General features: G+C 43.6%; 1 protein-coding gene across 1 annotated transcript; it reads right to left on the minus strand.

The window, feature by feature from the left end:
• Positions 1–14,256: 14,256 nt before the first annotated feature.
• MSC (musculin) lies at positions 14,257–16,464 on the minus strand. The gene is made up of 2 exons (XM_005866402.2): positions 16,272–16,464; positions 14,257–15,418 (listed from the first exon to the last, which is right to left on the minus strand). The coding sequence occupies exons 1-2, from the start codon at positions 16,446–16,448 to the stop codon at positions 15,332–15,334; spliced, it is 264 nt and encodes an 87-aa protein (XP_005866464.2). The 5' UTR covers positions 16,449–16,464; the 3' UTR covers positions 14,257–15,331.
• Positions 16,465–16,470: the final 6 nt, after the last annotated feature.

Here is a 16,470-nt window from a genome sequence, read left to right on the forward strand (position 1 = left end):
GCATGGCTGCCGGCTGCCATCTTGGCTGACAGTTAATTTGCATAAGGATATGCTGATTAGCCAATGGGAAGGGTAGCGGTCGTACGCTAATTACCATGTTTCTCTTTTATTAGTGTAGATTAGTTCATTCAGGACACTAGAGCTGTTTCCACCTTTGAGCTATTGTGAATAGTGCTGCTATAAAGGTGTGTACATGTATCTGTTTCAATCCCATTGGCTCCCCAAGGCTGTGTCCAGGTGCAAAGGAAAGCTGGTGGGGAAATGGTGCTGGGTCATACAGTATGTTTAATTTTTTGAGAAACTTCTAAACTGTTTTCCACATCAGCTGAACCATTTTACATTCACATCATCAATGGAGGAGGGAGGGTTACAATCTCTCAACATCCTCACTAACACTTGTTATTGTGCTTTTTAAGTTATTATTATAGCCATCCTAGTGGTGTGAAGTGGTACCTAATTATGGTTTTGATTTGCATTTCCCAAATGACTAATGATCTTGAGCATCTTTTCTTGAGCTTGTTGACACTTGTATATTTTCTTTGAAGAAATATTTATTCACATCCTTTGCCCATTTTAAAAAATTGAATTGTTTGATCTTTTGTTGTTGAGTTATACAAATGTATACACTCTTGTTGCTAGACCCTTATCAGACATATAATTTATTAATATTTTCTCCCATTCTATAGGTTATCTTTTCACTTTTCTGACAATATGCTTTGATACACAAAAGTTTTTAATTTTGATGAAGTCAAATGTATCTTTTGTTGTTCATGTTTTTGGCATTATATTCATTGCCAAATACAGTGCCATAAAGATGTACCCCTATGATTTATTTATATGATTTTTGTTCTTATATTTAACGAATTGATCCATTTTGAGTTCATTTTCATGAATGGTATGAGGTGAGGGGGTCCAACCTCATTCTTCTACAAGTGGATAGGCAATTGTCCCAATGCCATTTGTTGAAGAGACCATTTTCCCCATTGAATGGTCTTGTCACACTTGTCGAAAATCAATTGGCTGTACATGTATGGGTTTTCTTCTGAATTCTCAATTTTAGTCTATACATCTATTCTTATGTCACAGCCACCTTTTTTTAAAATTAATGTGGCTTTGTAGTAAGTTTTGAAATTATGAAATGTGAGTCCTCTAACTGTTCTTCTTTTTCAATATTGTTTTGACTAGTTAGGGTCCCTTGCAATTTAGTATTAATTTAAGTAATAATAATGCCTTTTCCTTTCTGCAATAAAGGTCATTGGAATTTTTACAGAGAGTCTATTGAATCTGTAGACTGCTTTATGTAGTACTGCCATCTTAACAATAATTGTCTTTCAATCTATGAACCCGGATGTCTTTCCATTTATTTAGCTGTGTGTTTTTTTTTTCTTTCAACAGTGTTTTATAATTGTCAGTGTATCAGTCTTTCATCTTCTTGGTTTAATTTATTCCTAGGTGTTTTATACTTAGAGTGCTATTGTAAATGAAGTTGTTTTCTTTTCAAATTGTTTATTGCTAGCATAATGTAACATAGCTGATTTCTGTGGGTTCATCTCATACCTACAACTTTGCTGACTTCATTTATTAGCTTTCTTAGCTTTTTGTGGATGCTCTGTGGATTCTTTTGTGGATATAGAGGATCATACCATTGCAAATGGACCTAGATTTCCTTCTTTCTTTTTAATTTGGATGCCTTTTATTTACTTTTCTTGTATAATTACTCTGGCTAGAACTTTGAGTACAATGTTGAATTGCAGTGGTGAAAGCCAGCATCCTTGTCTTGTTCCTGATCTTAGGGGGAAAGTATTCAGTCTTTTACCATTAAGTTTGATGCTAGCCATGGGTTCTTCATAAATGCCCTTTGTGATGTTGAGGAAGTTCCCTTCTTAATCTATGTTCCTGGATGTTTTTATCATGAAAGGGTATTAGATTTTGTAAAATGGTTTTTCTAGGTCAATTGAGTTTATCATGTGGATTTTCCTTGATTCTTTTTTTTTAATATATCTTTATTGATTTCAGAGAGGAAAAGAGAGGGAGGGAGAGATAGAAACATCAATAATGAGAGAGAATAATCGATCAGCTACCTCCTGCAAGACCAGGGATGGAGCTAGCAAGCGGGAAATATGCTCTGACTGGGAATCGAACTGAGACCTCCTGGTTTGGTCAATGCTCAACCATTGGTCAGTGCTCAATCACTGAGCCAATGTAATGTGGTGCATTACATTGATTTTCTCATGTTAAACCACCTTTCTATTTGAGTATTTATTACTTTTTAATAACTTTCTTTTATAAAAAATGAAGATACATGTAAGTTGTTGCACGAATATAGAAGAGGTAGAATTAATTCTGCGGGACAGGGAGGAATAAGAAGGAGGAAGAGGAAGACAAGCCAACCAGTAAAAGACAGATAAGAAATGACCTTGAATTATAAGGGAATACAAACCAAATCTGTAAGCAGAGTCTTTCTCTAATTCTAGATAGATGAGAAGCCTTAATCTAATTTCCAAAATCCAGCTTCACTTTCCTTATCTGTAAAATGAATGCATTCTTTTGGTTTTGATTATCATAATTGTAATTATAATTTCTTATCATGCTCATAGTATAAGCTTTCCTATGTAGTTACCCAGTTTGGGGACCATAATTTTTTATTGTTTCATATCAGCCCATGGTTAGTAATCACAGTAAGCATTTATTTATTTTTAAAAAAATATATTTTTATTGATTTCAGAAAGGGAAGGAGAGGGCGAGAGAGATCAAAACATCAATGATGAGAGAATCATTGATCGGCTGCTTCCTGCACACCCCTTACTGGGGATCGAGCCCACAACCTGGGTGTATGCCCTTGACTATAATTGAACCCAGGACCTTTCAGTCTGCAGGCCTATACTCTATCCACTGAAACAAACTGGCTAGGGCACAGTGAGCATTTAGATTAGTCTTTATTTTTTACTAGAGGCCCAGTGCATGAATTCGTGCACCAGTGGGGTCTCTCGGCCTGGCCTGCGGGATCGGGCCAAAACCTGCTCTCCAACATCCTCCGAGGGATCCCAGATTGCGAGAGGGCGCAGGCCAGGCCAAGGAACCCCACCGGTGTATGATCAGGGCTGGGGAGAGACGCGGGAGGTTGGCCAGCCGGGGAGGGACCGTGGGAGGGCTCCAGGGCATGTCCAGCCCATCTCACTAAGTCCGATCCACCGGACCCCAGCAGCAAGCTAACCTACCGGTGGGAGTATCTGCCCCCTAGTGGTCAGTGCATGTCATAGCGACTGGTTGACTGGTTAACTGACCCCTGGTGGTCAGTGTACATCATAGCGAGTGGTTGAGTGGCCTTAGCATATCATTAGCATATTACACTTTGATTGGTTGAAAAGACGACTGGATGACCGACACTTAGCATATTAGGCTTTTATTATATAGGATTATTTTTAGTATACCCCAGTGAATACAGAGTAAATTATTTGTCAGGCATGGTTTAACTCCCAAATGTTATGGCTTTAATCTACAAAATTTATACCACAAATTCCTAATCCCTCATCCAATATGGTTAAAAAAGCTCTCACTTATAATTTCATCAAGTCTACCTTAGTTCTCTTGTTTCAATTCAAACATATTTTCCCTTGTCCTGTCCTTGTAGAAATGGGAAATAGTGAATCACCCATTGCTAGTGGAAAGTTGTCTTTTCCTCACCTCACTTAAACAAGTATCTCTTAAGCACATCTATACCAACTGGCCATTGTAGGCAGAGTGGAGAGACCATGAGGGTACGGGGGGTGAGGTGGTGAGAGGGGCTCTTGGTCATGGCTTTTCCTGGCTGCTCCTCCTCATTTTCCCTCCAGCAGTTCTCTGATCTTCAGATGGGCTAATTCCTGCCTCCACTGCTGGGCTCTCCAGGAGTCAGCACAGAACTAGAAATCCTGGCTGAGGGGAGATCTAGCCTCTCTTTAGCTCAGCACATATGTATTGGGCATTTTCCAAGTCATCTTCATTAGGAGATAAAGAAGGAAACAAAAGGAAACAGATCTGCTTATACATGGCAAGTGCCTTCCTCTGGGTGGTTTCAGCTGGCACTGCCAGCTAAGCACACAGATCTTGGCTCCTCCCTTCACTTCTACACCACTTTTAAGCACACAGAACCAGGGATGACTGTGGCTCATCTATTGTCCCAAGTTAACACCTGGCTAAGGCACCCTTCCTTGTGGGTACCATGTTCCCAACAGCTTCCTTTCCACCTGGGAGATATCCCTGGGGAGATAATGGGGTGGGACAGGTTAGGGTTCAGATTCTGAGCTAGAGAGAGCCAGGTTTAAACTCTGACTTTGCCACTTATTCCCTGTGGAATCCCCAGGAAGTCCCTGAAGTTTTAGGAGCCTGTTTTCCTGTCTGTAAATAAAGAGAAGCACAGACCTACTAATGGTCAAATGAGAGACTTAAAATGAAAATAAGTGTGAAGTATATAGCACAAGGCTTAGCATGTTTACAGTGTCAGCGTGTCTCCTCCAATTTTAAAGGGTCTCTCCTTTATTGAACATAAGTTTCCTTTCTGTCTGAGGGATCCCGAGAACCATCAGACTGTGTGCAGAGCTGATGTGCTGTACGTGCAGCAGGAATTAGCTTAATTTGTCAAGCAGCAGTGACTCATTAAACCAGCGTCCTAGTTGTCTGTGATGACTTTGAATCTCAGGTGGCTCCCGAGAATGGACTTTGTCAAATCAGCATCATTTCACAACACAAACAAATTTAAACCAAATAGTAGCAAGAACTATTTTCTGTAGGCGTGATTTATTAAATATTTATTGAGTACTGCTTTGTGCCAGACAGATGTGGGTTATAATTTCACAAAGATACAAAATGAAAAACCGTGATGCCTGCTCTGAAGACATTTACAAACCAGTGATAGAAAAAAGGCATGTTCTTGCAGAAGTGAGGCCAAGACATTATTTCCAAGCTTTGTGTCTCTGAGCCAAGTAGTCCCTGTCTCTCTTTAAGTTTTGGTTGTTCGTGTACTCCCTTTGAATCTGAACCCCTAGAACCAGACCAAATTTGTTAAGAATCTTGTTAGACCAAAGGATAGCAGAGTTCCTAAATGAATGGTATGTTTCTAAATTCTGTACTCTTGTAAACTTGCCCTTTTAAGCTTTAATGACAAATGATGACTCATGATGACTCTACTGCTCACTGTCTGGCTCAAGTTGGAAACCTTGTAGTCATCATTAATTTCTTGTCTCTTATCACCCACATCCAGTCCAGAACCCACTCCATTCGATTCTGATAGTAAAGTGTCTCTTGAGTCCCTCCCTTGTGCTCCCACCACCACTCTCAGGACCTCAGTCTCTCTTGCCATGCCTGTCCAGTTGCCACCTCCTCAACCATCCTGCACACTCTGAGCCAGAGAGCCAAGAGCCCAGGCTCAGGTGAATCACATCTCCAGATATGAAACAAGCTTAAAGGTGGGATTCTAAAGCACCACAGTACCTTCTGAGAAATCATGGAGTGAGGTGAAAAACACCACAGGAAAGTAATGAGAAAAAGTTCTACCTACAGTGGAGAAACCCACTAGATTCTCAAAACAATAGACCAAATTTCAACATTTCCTAGGTTTCTAGGAAATAACCGTAGTTATTTATACATTGTGTTTGTTCCCGAGTGTTCTTTTATTTGGATCTGATGCTTTTATAGTATAGGTTTTTCTCTGGGGCAAGTCCAACATAATTTTAGAATGTTTGTGAAAGGGGCTGACAAACTTTGTCTTCTCATTTCTTAATATGAATGAAAATCTGCCTCTGGAAGGAAATCAATTTAAATACCACCATTGCTATGTTTATTTGATTTCTAAGTCACACTGAAGAAGCCTTTTTGTACTTTGGTAAGACTGAGTGAGTACTCACAACTGAAATTAAGAGTCTTTAGTGAGGTTTATAATCGACAATAAAATCACTTGGAAATAGCCAGCTCTTCCATGCAAGAGGTCACAGGACACCTGAGGGGCTGAGCTCAGGTGACACATTTACCTGTGAGTTGACTGTTCTCCTCTCAGGCTTCCAGCCTCCCTGTCATGTACACATAACAGGGCCCTTCTCTGATGCCCTTTGAAAGACCCACAAGAAACTGTAAGGGACTTAAGGCATCATCTAGCCCAGGACCCTTGCTTTAGGTGAGAAATCAAAGTTGGAGAAGCCAGCGATTGCCCAGGACCACCCGAGAAGGCAGCTTCTCACGCCATGGTCACCCCAGGCCGACTCCCGAGTCCTGGCTGGTGCATTTCCAAAGCAGCTGCAGAGCAGAGCTGTCACGGTGCCAAGTTCTTATCTGCCCATGTCCTGCAGATTGGGTGGCTGAGTGCCAGGGGGAAACTCAGAGTCTATGAATTCTAATCCTGGACACTTGTGGTCAGAGGATCTGAGATTTCCCTCCGGAGCAGAGGATCTGGGACAGATCACAGGGGAGTTGAAAGCGAGAGTGCTTCCTCCGTGCGCTAGTTGGTGCTCTTGTTAAGCCTGATATTGTCACAACAGCCATAGAACCAGTCTACACGTTTTCTCTCCAGCTGGCCTGACCATACAAAAATGCTTTAACTGTCTATCCTCACAACCCGGTATGAGCTAGGCGTGTTGCTCATCCTGCAGGTGAATGCCTTGAGGAGTTCAGGATTCTAAACAGGCCACCCCTTTGGAGGAGCACTGAAACACAATCACATTAAAGGCACAGAGTTTTCAGATTTAAGGAAAAGTAAGGGATCTGTTCAGGGATATGCCCTAACACCTTATCAAAGCATGCCAAGGCCATCTCAGTGTGAGGACGATGAAGATACTAATAGGCTAACATTTGTTGATGACCACTATGTCAGGCGCTGTGTTGAAGTGTTTGACTTTCACCATCACCTTTAATCTTCACCACAAGCCCACCAGGTAGCTTCTATCATATCTTCATTCTACAAGTGAAGACACTGAGCTTAGTGGTTTTAACTCAGCTGTTGGAGTCCATGCTCTAAACCACCATACTAGACACTAACACAGGGGTGGGCAAACTTTTTGACTCGAGGGCCACAATGGGTTCTTAAACTGGACCGGAGGGCTGGAACAAAAGCATGGATGGAGTGTTTGTGTGAACTAATATAAATTCAAAGTAAACATCATTACATAAAAGGGTACGGTCTTTTTTTTTTTTAGTTTTATTCATTTCAAACGGGCCGGATCTGGCCAGCGGGCCGTAGTTTGCCCACGGCTGCACTAACCTGACACCGGGCTAGTATTGGAAGCCCCCATTACTTATAGCTCTCTCTGATAAGCCCTTGCCAGCCCTCCTCTGATACTCGCCTCATTGTAGGCTCTCTGGGAAGTTCTCCATGACCATCTCAGGCTGGGTTTTGCGTCTTTCCCCCCAGAGCGCCACCTTCTCTCCTAGCGCCTGGCACACTGTACTGCAATTACTGAACCGTTTGTCGGTTTCCTCCTAAAAGCATGTTCACATGAGGCAGCTTTGTGCTACTCAGCACTGCTCCAGCTCCTAGCAGATGATCATTGTGGGTTTCTTGACTAAATGGCTGCTGTGAAAATTGACTTGGCAATCTGTTGTGGTTAGCTATTGCTGAGTAACAAACTACCCCAAATTTAGTAGCTTAACACAATAACTATATTATTATCTCTCAGGATCCTGTAGATCTGTAGGTGGGACAGAGCCCAGGAGGGATGGCTCACCTCTGCATCTGTCCCAGGTAGCTTCTTCACTCTCCACTAAGACACCTCCATGGCTGGCTATAAGGGCTTCACTGGGGACCACATGTCTGGAGCTGGGGCCTCTGGCCTCACTGACAGCTGGGCCCCTCAGCTCTCTTGGGTATAGACTCAAGCCTTTTCTGAGAAGAGATCGTTAAAACATATTTGTATGATTATAATCCTTGCCATGTGTTCTTTTCAGGAACATGGTTGAACTTTTCACCTGGAAGCTCGGGGCTACCAAATAAGCAAAAGCAGAAACTTGTAGTCCTTAAGGCTTTGACCCAGATCTGCCCATCACTTCTGCCACTTTCCATTGGTTAGAGCAGATCAATGGAGGAGCGCTACATGGGGCCTGGGTCGTGGGGACCATCTTTGGTGACTAGATCCTGTAGTTTAGTAGAGACAGTTCCATCCCAGCCAACGTTTCCAAAGAAGCAGTGTTGGTCAGATGAAAACTGAGCCAGAGAAGATGGCTAACTCAGCCTGTTTCGTCACTACAGTTTGGGGGAAGCCAATAATTAAAACACATAAAGTTTAGGGATTCCCAGCGAGTTTTGTGCATATAAACAAGCAGTGGCACAGTGTCTGGGCAGAAACACCTGAGAGGTTCTGTTTAGAACATTACAAGCAGCCTATGTCTAGCAATGCAGAGATTTGAGTATGTATTACAGCCACGGTTTGTCCTTATAGCTTCCTCCCTTTCTCTGTGTGTATTTGGTTTACCCACCTTGTTCCCCAGCCCCCTGCCCCCTAGGCCTTGACTCTGCTTCTTAGAGCATTTCCCTTGAAATGTGGATGCTCCTTAATTGGATTTAGTCTGAGGCATTTCTGTTGTTATCTCTGCACAGTGATACTCCCTCCCCACTCCCTAGCTCTTCTTGGAACACTTTCCTTAAGCATCATCCAAATTTCTTATGTTATGGGATCCTTTCTTTGCCCTTGAAGATGCTCATTTCCAAAGCATTTGAGGAGTCTCTTGGTTTTGTTGTTGTTTGTATGTTTTTGTTTCTTTTGTACTCAAATTGCATGTTAAGGCTTTTAGCAATTTCAATGTTGTACCCTGTATAATTTAATCAGCATTGTGGTTAATAAATATATTCGTCTGCTACTTGGAAAACTTACAGATTTTTTAAAAAAAAAAACTGCTTTATTGAGGATCATTGGAAATGATTCCCACATCTGCTGAAGTAAATTTCTTCACTAGGACTATATAATGCTCTGATTCTAAACATAGCCCTCAGAGACTATTAATACAGGGGCTAAAGAAAAGGGGTTTTACAATCCGGAGCTTGGGGCAGTACATTACATTTCACCTGAAAGCCAAGGTCAGCCTGGCTACAAAGGGCCTAAAGAGGATGCAGTAGAGATGGGTCTGGGGCAAGAGTAGAAAGTGGTTCAAAAATTCTTCTGAGAGCATCCTGTGTGGAACCAGCTCCGGCACTGGCCCCGCTGACTGCCTGCCTGGACCACAGGGATGTTGCATAAAGAAGCTCTGCCCCATCTAAGTCATCATCCTAACCTTTCCAGCCAATCTTTCTGATCACATGTTTGCTCCTATAGCCAACCTAGACATGTTCAAAAGGCTCCTGGCCCACTGAGATTGCCACAAAATTAAGAAAACATGGAATCGTATCCATGAAAAGGGCCCTGAAAGATATCTAAGCCAGAGGTTCTCAGACATTTTCTCGTCTCTTGACTCTTTATACTTTTAAAAATTATTTAAGACCCTGAAAAGCTTCCATTTATATGACTTTATCTGTTGATATTTACTGGATTTAAAATCAAACCTGTAAGTAAACATTTGTTAATTCATTTAAAAATACTAATAAAGTAACTATAGTGAATGTAAATAGCATATTTTTTTAAAAGAAAAAAAACTATGTTTTCCAAAACATTTTAATGGGAAGAGTGGCATCGACTTATATTAATGTAAATAGAAAATAGCTGGATTCTCATTTAGGCTTTTTACATCAATCTGTTGTGACCTGTTATTTTGGTGAAAGTGAATGAAGAAAATTCAGCCTCACCCAGATATGAAGTTGAACAGGGAAGAAGTGTTTTCATGGTCATTTCAAGTAATTGTGGATATTCTTCCATACTAGACCAGGACTCCACAAGTACAGTTTCTGAAAGGTTCGCTGCACTGTGGAATCAAATCATAGCAATGAACTTTTTGTACTGTTACATCAAAATTCATTGGTCTGTCTTGCACTCCTAAATGAGTTTGCTTTTTATTCCATGGATAATTTTTGATGTTGAGTGCTATGATCTTCACTTTTTAAGAGGAAATTAAATGAAAGTTTTCCTTGGTTAAAAAAGAAATCAATATAAGGAAATTAGATGTGGCATAAAAGAGCAAGGTAATAAAAGTGGCAAAGGGGAATGATGGGGCAGGTAGACAGGTAAGGATTAAAGACCCCTGAACTTTGGTCAAAGGAAAGGAAAGAAAATCAAGACTACAAATTTTATAAATTAGCATCTATGGAGCATTTCCAAAGTGCCTACACTAACAGAATGATCTCATTTAATCTATTTAGATCAGTCTGTGAGGTAGGATGTATGTTCTTGTCTCATAGTGGAGAGCTAGTCCCTGAAGTTACAGACTTAGGAAATGGGGGGACTAGACTGGAACCCGCTACATCTGACGTGGCAGCTTGCAATCTTTTAAAAATAATATGAGTTTTTAAAAAATCCAAAAATAACACATAAACTCCTTTAACAAAGAAAGAAAAGTAAAAGATAAAAGCCTCTGGCGCCTTGCTCTCCACCCATCCTCACTTCTGCCCACAGTAGTAGTCAGCACAGGTACTGGATTTGCACCAAACCCAGAGCCCCTGCTCATAATCGCTCCATGACCCTCTTTACCGCAAGGTGCTGGCAGGACAGACAAGGGCTGAGGTCATTCAAGATGACTAACACCTTAGTGCTAACTGTGCTTACACAATACACGGAGATTGCAGGTTCTGGCCACTTTCTAGACCTTCTTAGAGTCATGGATTCCAAGGAATTCTAGGGACCAATTTTCACAGTTGTGGGAGAGAGAAAACAACACAAAGAGCAGAACAGAATAGAAAAGGAGATAAAGGGTGAGTGGTGAGTACAGACAGTAAGCGCGCTGGCCACCCTTTGGTGGGTAAACAGAAGCGCCAGGGAAAGGAGAGTAGCGAGGTGCTCAGTTCCAAAGGGAGCCATCCCATGCCTCCTAGCAAATTTTCCTAGAATTAGCAGTGGGAAGTCAGTTATGAATTTCCCTGTTTGTTGCCCTTCCACACATCACTAAAACGACTTTCTCGGTTATTGTTTTAAAAATTTCAGGAGTACTAGCCAAACTATTTACCTATGCCTATTAAAATCTGATGTGTTCCACTTAGTTCTTTTTTATAGAGAGGTGATGTCTTTTTTTTTTAATGCATTTATTACGGGGATGGAGGAGATGGGAACTGTGGCTGTTAAAAACATCTGCTTTGTAACTTGTAATGGTCATTGTCTCACTGTCCCCTGAAGGAGCCAGTACACTAAAGTGAAGTTGAAGCTCAGAACAAAATATGCACAAAACCAATTCAACCTCCACCCCCAAGAGAAACACCTAAATGTTTCAAAATTACAGTGCCGAAAGCATTTCTTTTCAAACATTCATCTTAGGAAGAGTCTGTGAAAGGGGATTTTTGTTCTTTTTGGTTGAGTCAGTATTACTAATGAAAAGGCTTTGGTCCCTCAAAAAGCCCCCTGAGGAGTATTTTTCAATTTACTCATTTTATTTGTTTTTCAGTACTTTTTACATTATATTTCTTAGACTCCCTCCTCCCTCCACTTTTCACTCACAAAAGTATAATCAAATTGAGATAAACCTAAGGACAGGCTTATGTCTCTTTTTCTCTTACCCCTTCTGTTCCCCAGTCCCAGTTCCTATTTCTCCAGCCCAAATTCCTAAAGAAAAATTATGAAGGGGGAAAACGTAAGGAAGGCTTTAGGGTGCCTTTTTACTACTCAGAGCCCAAGATAGTCTTGGTAGATCAAGAAAAGACTGGCTCAGGGGGATTGGATGAGAAAGGTGAAGGGACTAAGAAGTACAGATTGATAGTTACAAAATAGTCAAGGGATGTAAAGTACAGCATGGGAAATATAGTCAACTAGAGGCCCAATGCACGAAAATTCGTGCAAGAGTAGGCCTTCCTTCCCCTGGCTGCCAGCATCGGCTTGCCTCCAGCACCCGGGACCCGGGTCTTCCTTCCTCCAGCCACCCGCAGGCACCTGGGACCCAGGCTGGCTTCCCTACAGTCCCGGCTTTGTTAGAAAGGATGTCCGGAAGACGTCCGGTCTAATTAGCATATTATCCTTTTATTATTATAGATGATATTATGACAACTGTGTATGACGCCAGGTGAGTAATGGAAATAGCAGGGAACACTTTGTAAATTATGTGCTTGTCTAACCACTAGCCTGTGTACCTGAAACTAATACAAAATAATATTGAGCCTAAACTATAATTTAAAAAGAAGAAATAAGGAAAAAGACTCATCCAAGGTGCTTAAGGCCTCTCCTAACAGCAACCGCTACCCAGAAGCTTGAGCAATTTACACTATTTAATGGACTTACTAAAAATTGGCCTCTTTCTTTCTTTCTTATTCTTTTTAAATAACATAATAACATATTGGCATCGGACTTTTTACAGAAACCATGAAGCAAACAATTCTTGAGAAAGTTTTTTCTTCTCTATAAATTATAGGATTATAAAGTGGCAATAGCAATGAGCTTGCAGGGTACAGCACGGTACCTGTGAGTCAGTGAATAGTACCACCTTAATGTGTGTGTGTGTGTGTGTGTGTGTGTGTGTGTGTGTGTGTGTGTGTGGCGGGGGGATGGGAGTGGAGTAGGGATAGAAAACCAGAGTTTACCCCTAAAGTATGTTGAGAGAATATAATTATAGAAACAAATATTTTAAATATTTTATTTATGAGGATTTGCCTTAATATTTCCTTGTTTATTCTTATCTGTATTCACTACAAATATAGCCTGTCTTTTCTTTGTTTTTGCTTTTGTGGGACGCATCTCAAAACCAGACTCAGTCTTGGATTAGATTCCTGCAATGTCCTACCTTTTAGAAAGTTCCCTTGTGCCAACACATGCCCCCCACCCTTTTCCTTCAGTGGTCAGCATTTAGGGTGCTGCTTATTGCCTTTTAGAAGGGTGGCTTAAGTATTGTTGGCACATTTTTTTCCCCTAGCAACAGTCTTCCTAGGTAGGCACTGGGGGAAACTGAGGCTTCGAGCAGTTGCATATGGTGACTAGTCTATGGGGGAGCAGAGCTGGGACTTCAAGCTGGGTTCTTTAGACATTTAGGCTCATCTTAACCTACTGCTATGCTGCCTCCTCCTTGCAAAGGACCTCATTTGCTGGAAGCTTTGGAAAAGACCTTGACTCAGAGCTTGCCTCCAGCAGACACCCCACAGCCAAGAAATGGGCCACCCAGAACTTAAGGCCAGCTAAAGTGCCTTTGACTAAACTAGGGTTTCCTGTCATTAGCTACTCCTGAGTTTTTGTTTTTTTGCTTTGTTTTTGTTTTTTTCCAGAGAGACCCTGATGCCACAGAAACTGGCTAATGTAAACCCTGAGCCCAGCTTTAGAGGATGAGAGCAGGCGGGAGGAGGGCTGCAATCCTCCGGGCTATAAACAAAAGCCCAGGAACTTGGTGTCAGAGAGCTTTTTCCAGAGTTTGGGGTTAGTTCAGTTCACAACAGGAAGTCATGTTCCCCACCTCGCTCTCACCTCTTCCACTCCAGCTGTAGGGCTCCCCTTGGTCAAGAAAACTGACTCGCAATGTTATTAAACAAAGGCTACCCCCAAACTGGGCAATTATTTAGGCAGGTTTATCCTTTACACTTTTCTAAATTTTCTACAAAGAGAATGTCGCTTTAAAAAGACCAGCATTTAAAAAAGTGTACGGTGGGTTTCCTAAGTTATTACCTCCTGCAGATTGCAGTGAAAAATGGAAGTAACCAGGAAATTGAGATGGTGTACCTAAAAAGTGCTATGTAAACATTATTTGAAAACAAGGAAATTCTACTGAAATACACATTGGTGTCTTGTATTATAGTTTTGCTTTGCCAATTAGACTAAGACCTTCCCCACTCCAGTATGTGGGCTGTAAGGGGTTTTTGAACTTCTTGCAATTGTAAGCATTGGAGTGTGTTTCAGGCTGGAGAAAGATTCGTGTGTGTGTGTGTGTGTGTGTGTGTGTGTGTAAAAGAGACCGGCACCTATATTATTTTGAAGAGCATATACCTTTCAACACACTTTGGCCCCATAAGCCTCCAATTCTTGCCTTCCAGTAACCCCACCTCAAGAAGAAACAGAATCAGAAATTAATGAGAATGACATTTGGAAATGCAATGAACAAATGTGATCACCACCACTCTGAGGACAATGACCCAATCCCTGTCCAGGGCCAGGAGGCCAAATTCAAGTTAACTTCCAGACCAGACTCAGTAAAGGACCACATGCTAATGCCAGGACACTGGCTTTTCACAATGTGTTTTATTATTCATAAAAAAATAAACTTATTTACATTTGTTAATTAACTGTGGTCGTGCAGCCTCCAGCAGCGGTTTGTTCCCCCTGAGCAGGGTCATTAGGTACCAAACAGGCTCAGTGCCAGGAGGGAGAAAGAAAGTGGGCCAGGGAGATGGTGTTGGAGGAGGGGTGACCCTTGCTGGGCGAGCAGGGGGAGGGGGTGGGGGACAGGTAGGGACAGTCAGGAGTGGAAGGGGACTCTGCAAGGAGGTGTGGGAGGAGGGGGTAGAGGAAAGCCTGAAGGACAGGAGCCTGGAGAGGTCAGGAGGGGGTGGATCACCCCTAGGAGGGGACAGGATAGACCTAAGCCTGGTTAGGAAGGGTAGGGAGCCTGCAGGAATGAGGGGTCTGCCCGCAGCACGGAGGCCTAACTGCGGGGAGCACTGGGGGCAAAAGGCTCAGGTGTTCTCAGACTGCTCCCGCTTCTGGGACAGAGAGAGGGCACCCACCAGTCGTTCCGCCTGGAGGGCTCCGCGCTGTGGGATACTAAGCTCACCCAGGAATTCACTCTCCTCTCTTTGCAACTTAAAAACCTGCCCAATGTGGGTCTCACGCGAAGATTCCTGTCTTTGAAGCCGATTGTCACGGAGAGAGCGTCCTAACCAGTCTAATGGTAAAGGCCGGGCTGCGCAGAGCAGTGCCGTCACGTGTGATGCATATATATAAATACATATATGGCTCAGCTCGGAAACTGACCCCAGGGGGCTCGGCACTGGGCTCTGATGGCAGCGTGAGGGTCTGCACTGCTGGAGCCGGAGGTCGGATCTGAGACGGGAGCAAGCGCTTCCTGGAGGGGTGAAGTGTCCTCGCCCAGGTCCGCCGCTGCAGCCGGTGCCTTGGGCGCCCTGAGACGACAGCAACTCCGCCAACTCTAGGGCTCTGCCCCCTCGCGCCCGCCACTTGTGTTGAAAATTCGGAGTGGGGGGTGTCTAGGAGAATCCAATGGAACTCCTCCCCCCATTCTCTGGGGGTTCTCACGTAGTCTCCCTTCTCTCCGTGGCCCCCAAACGCAGGCGCTTAACCAGTAACCCATGGCGTTCAAGTTCGACCTAAGCGGTGGTCCCACAGAGTCTGCTGGCAGCTGAAACTTCTTTGGTGTCAGAGTCGGGTCGCCCCGAGACCACAAACGGCCACGTCTGTAAAATCAAAAGAGCGTCAGATATACGAGGAGAAACGGCAATCTCAAACCGAAACTGCTCAGCTAAGCGGACCTGTGAGAGTCCTGGTTCTGAGTAGCTCAGACTTCATCAGCGCTCTGGAATGTGCCTGTCTTCTCTCTAAACTAGAATTTAAAATTTACTGGACTCTGATTGTGTAAGATGTGAAGGGGGTCCATCCATGCTTCCTGCTGACTATGCCCTCCCCATCATTCAGTGAAACTTGAAGGAATCAGGAATTTGGTCATGTAATCCCCTTCCTCCAACACACACACACACACACACACACACACACACACACACACACACCATCAGCCCTCCCCTCTCAAGCCAGAGTTGGCAGGTCAGAGAGGGACTTTCCAGACAGATCCCTTTGGGGGAAACTTCTGCTATTCTTCAAGAATTAAAAAATCCAAAGCCTTTTTAATAAAGCTCGGCCTTCCCTCCTTCTTTTCAGAAAGTAGGGCTTGTTCGATCAAACCTGTCAGACTCTTAGCTGGAAAAAGTTGCGCGAGGAGGGAGATTTGCCATTTCCTCTGCAGAGAACCCAGATTCACCCTGTAAGTAGGATATCAGCCAACAGTAGTCACTGGGCCAAGCACCGGGTACACGGATCAGAATGATGCGAACCCAGAGGGCGGCGGTTCTTCTCCAGGAAGATGGCTGGCTCCTCCCGTGCTTTGGGGAGAAACTAACCTGGCGTCCTCACCACCCGCACTAGAACCCTTCTTTGGGGTTCTTCCCAGCGGGCTGACTCCGCCCAGCTCGCAGGGAGCGCCGCGGGCACCTCCCGGCACTGCGCCCCTGGCATCTCCCAGCGCGGCGCCCCTACCAGGTTCACCGGGTGCACGTAGCCGTTCTCGTAGCGGTCCTCTTGCAGCAGCTGCCGCAGGTGCGCGATGTAGCTGGAAGCCAGCCGGAGCGTGTCCAGCTTGGAGAGCTTGGTGTCGGGGGGCACCCAGGGCAGGCTGGTTTTGAGCCTGGAGAAGGCTTTGCTCAGCACGCGCATCCGGGCGCGCTCTCGGGCGTTG

This window comes from Myotis brandtii, unplaced genomic scaffold (assembly GCF_000412655.1).
Source record: "Myotis brandtii unplaced genomic scaffold, ASM41265v1 scaffold23, whole genome shotgun sequence".
NCBI lineage: Eukaryota > Metazoa > Chordata > Mammalia > Chiroptera > Vespertilionidae > Myotis > Myotis brandtii.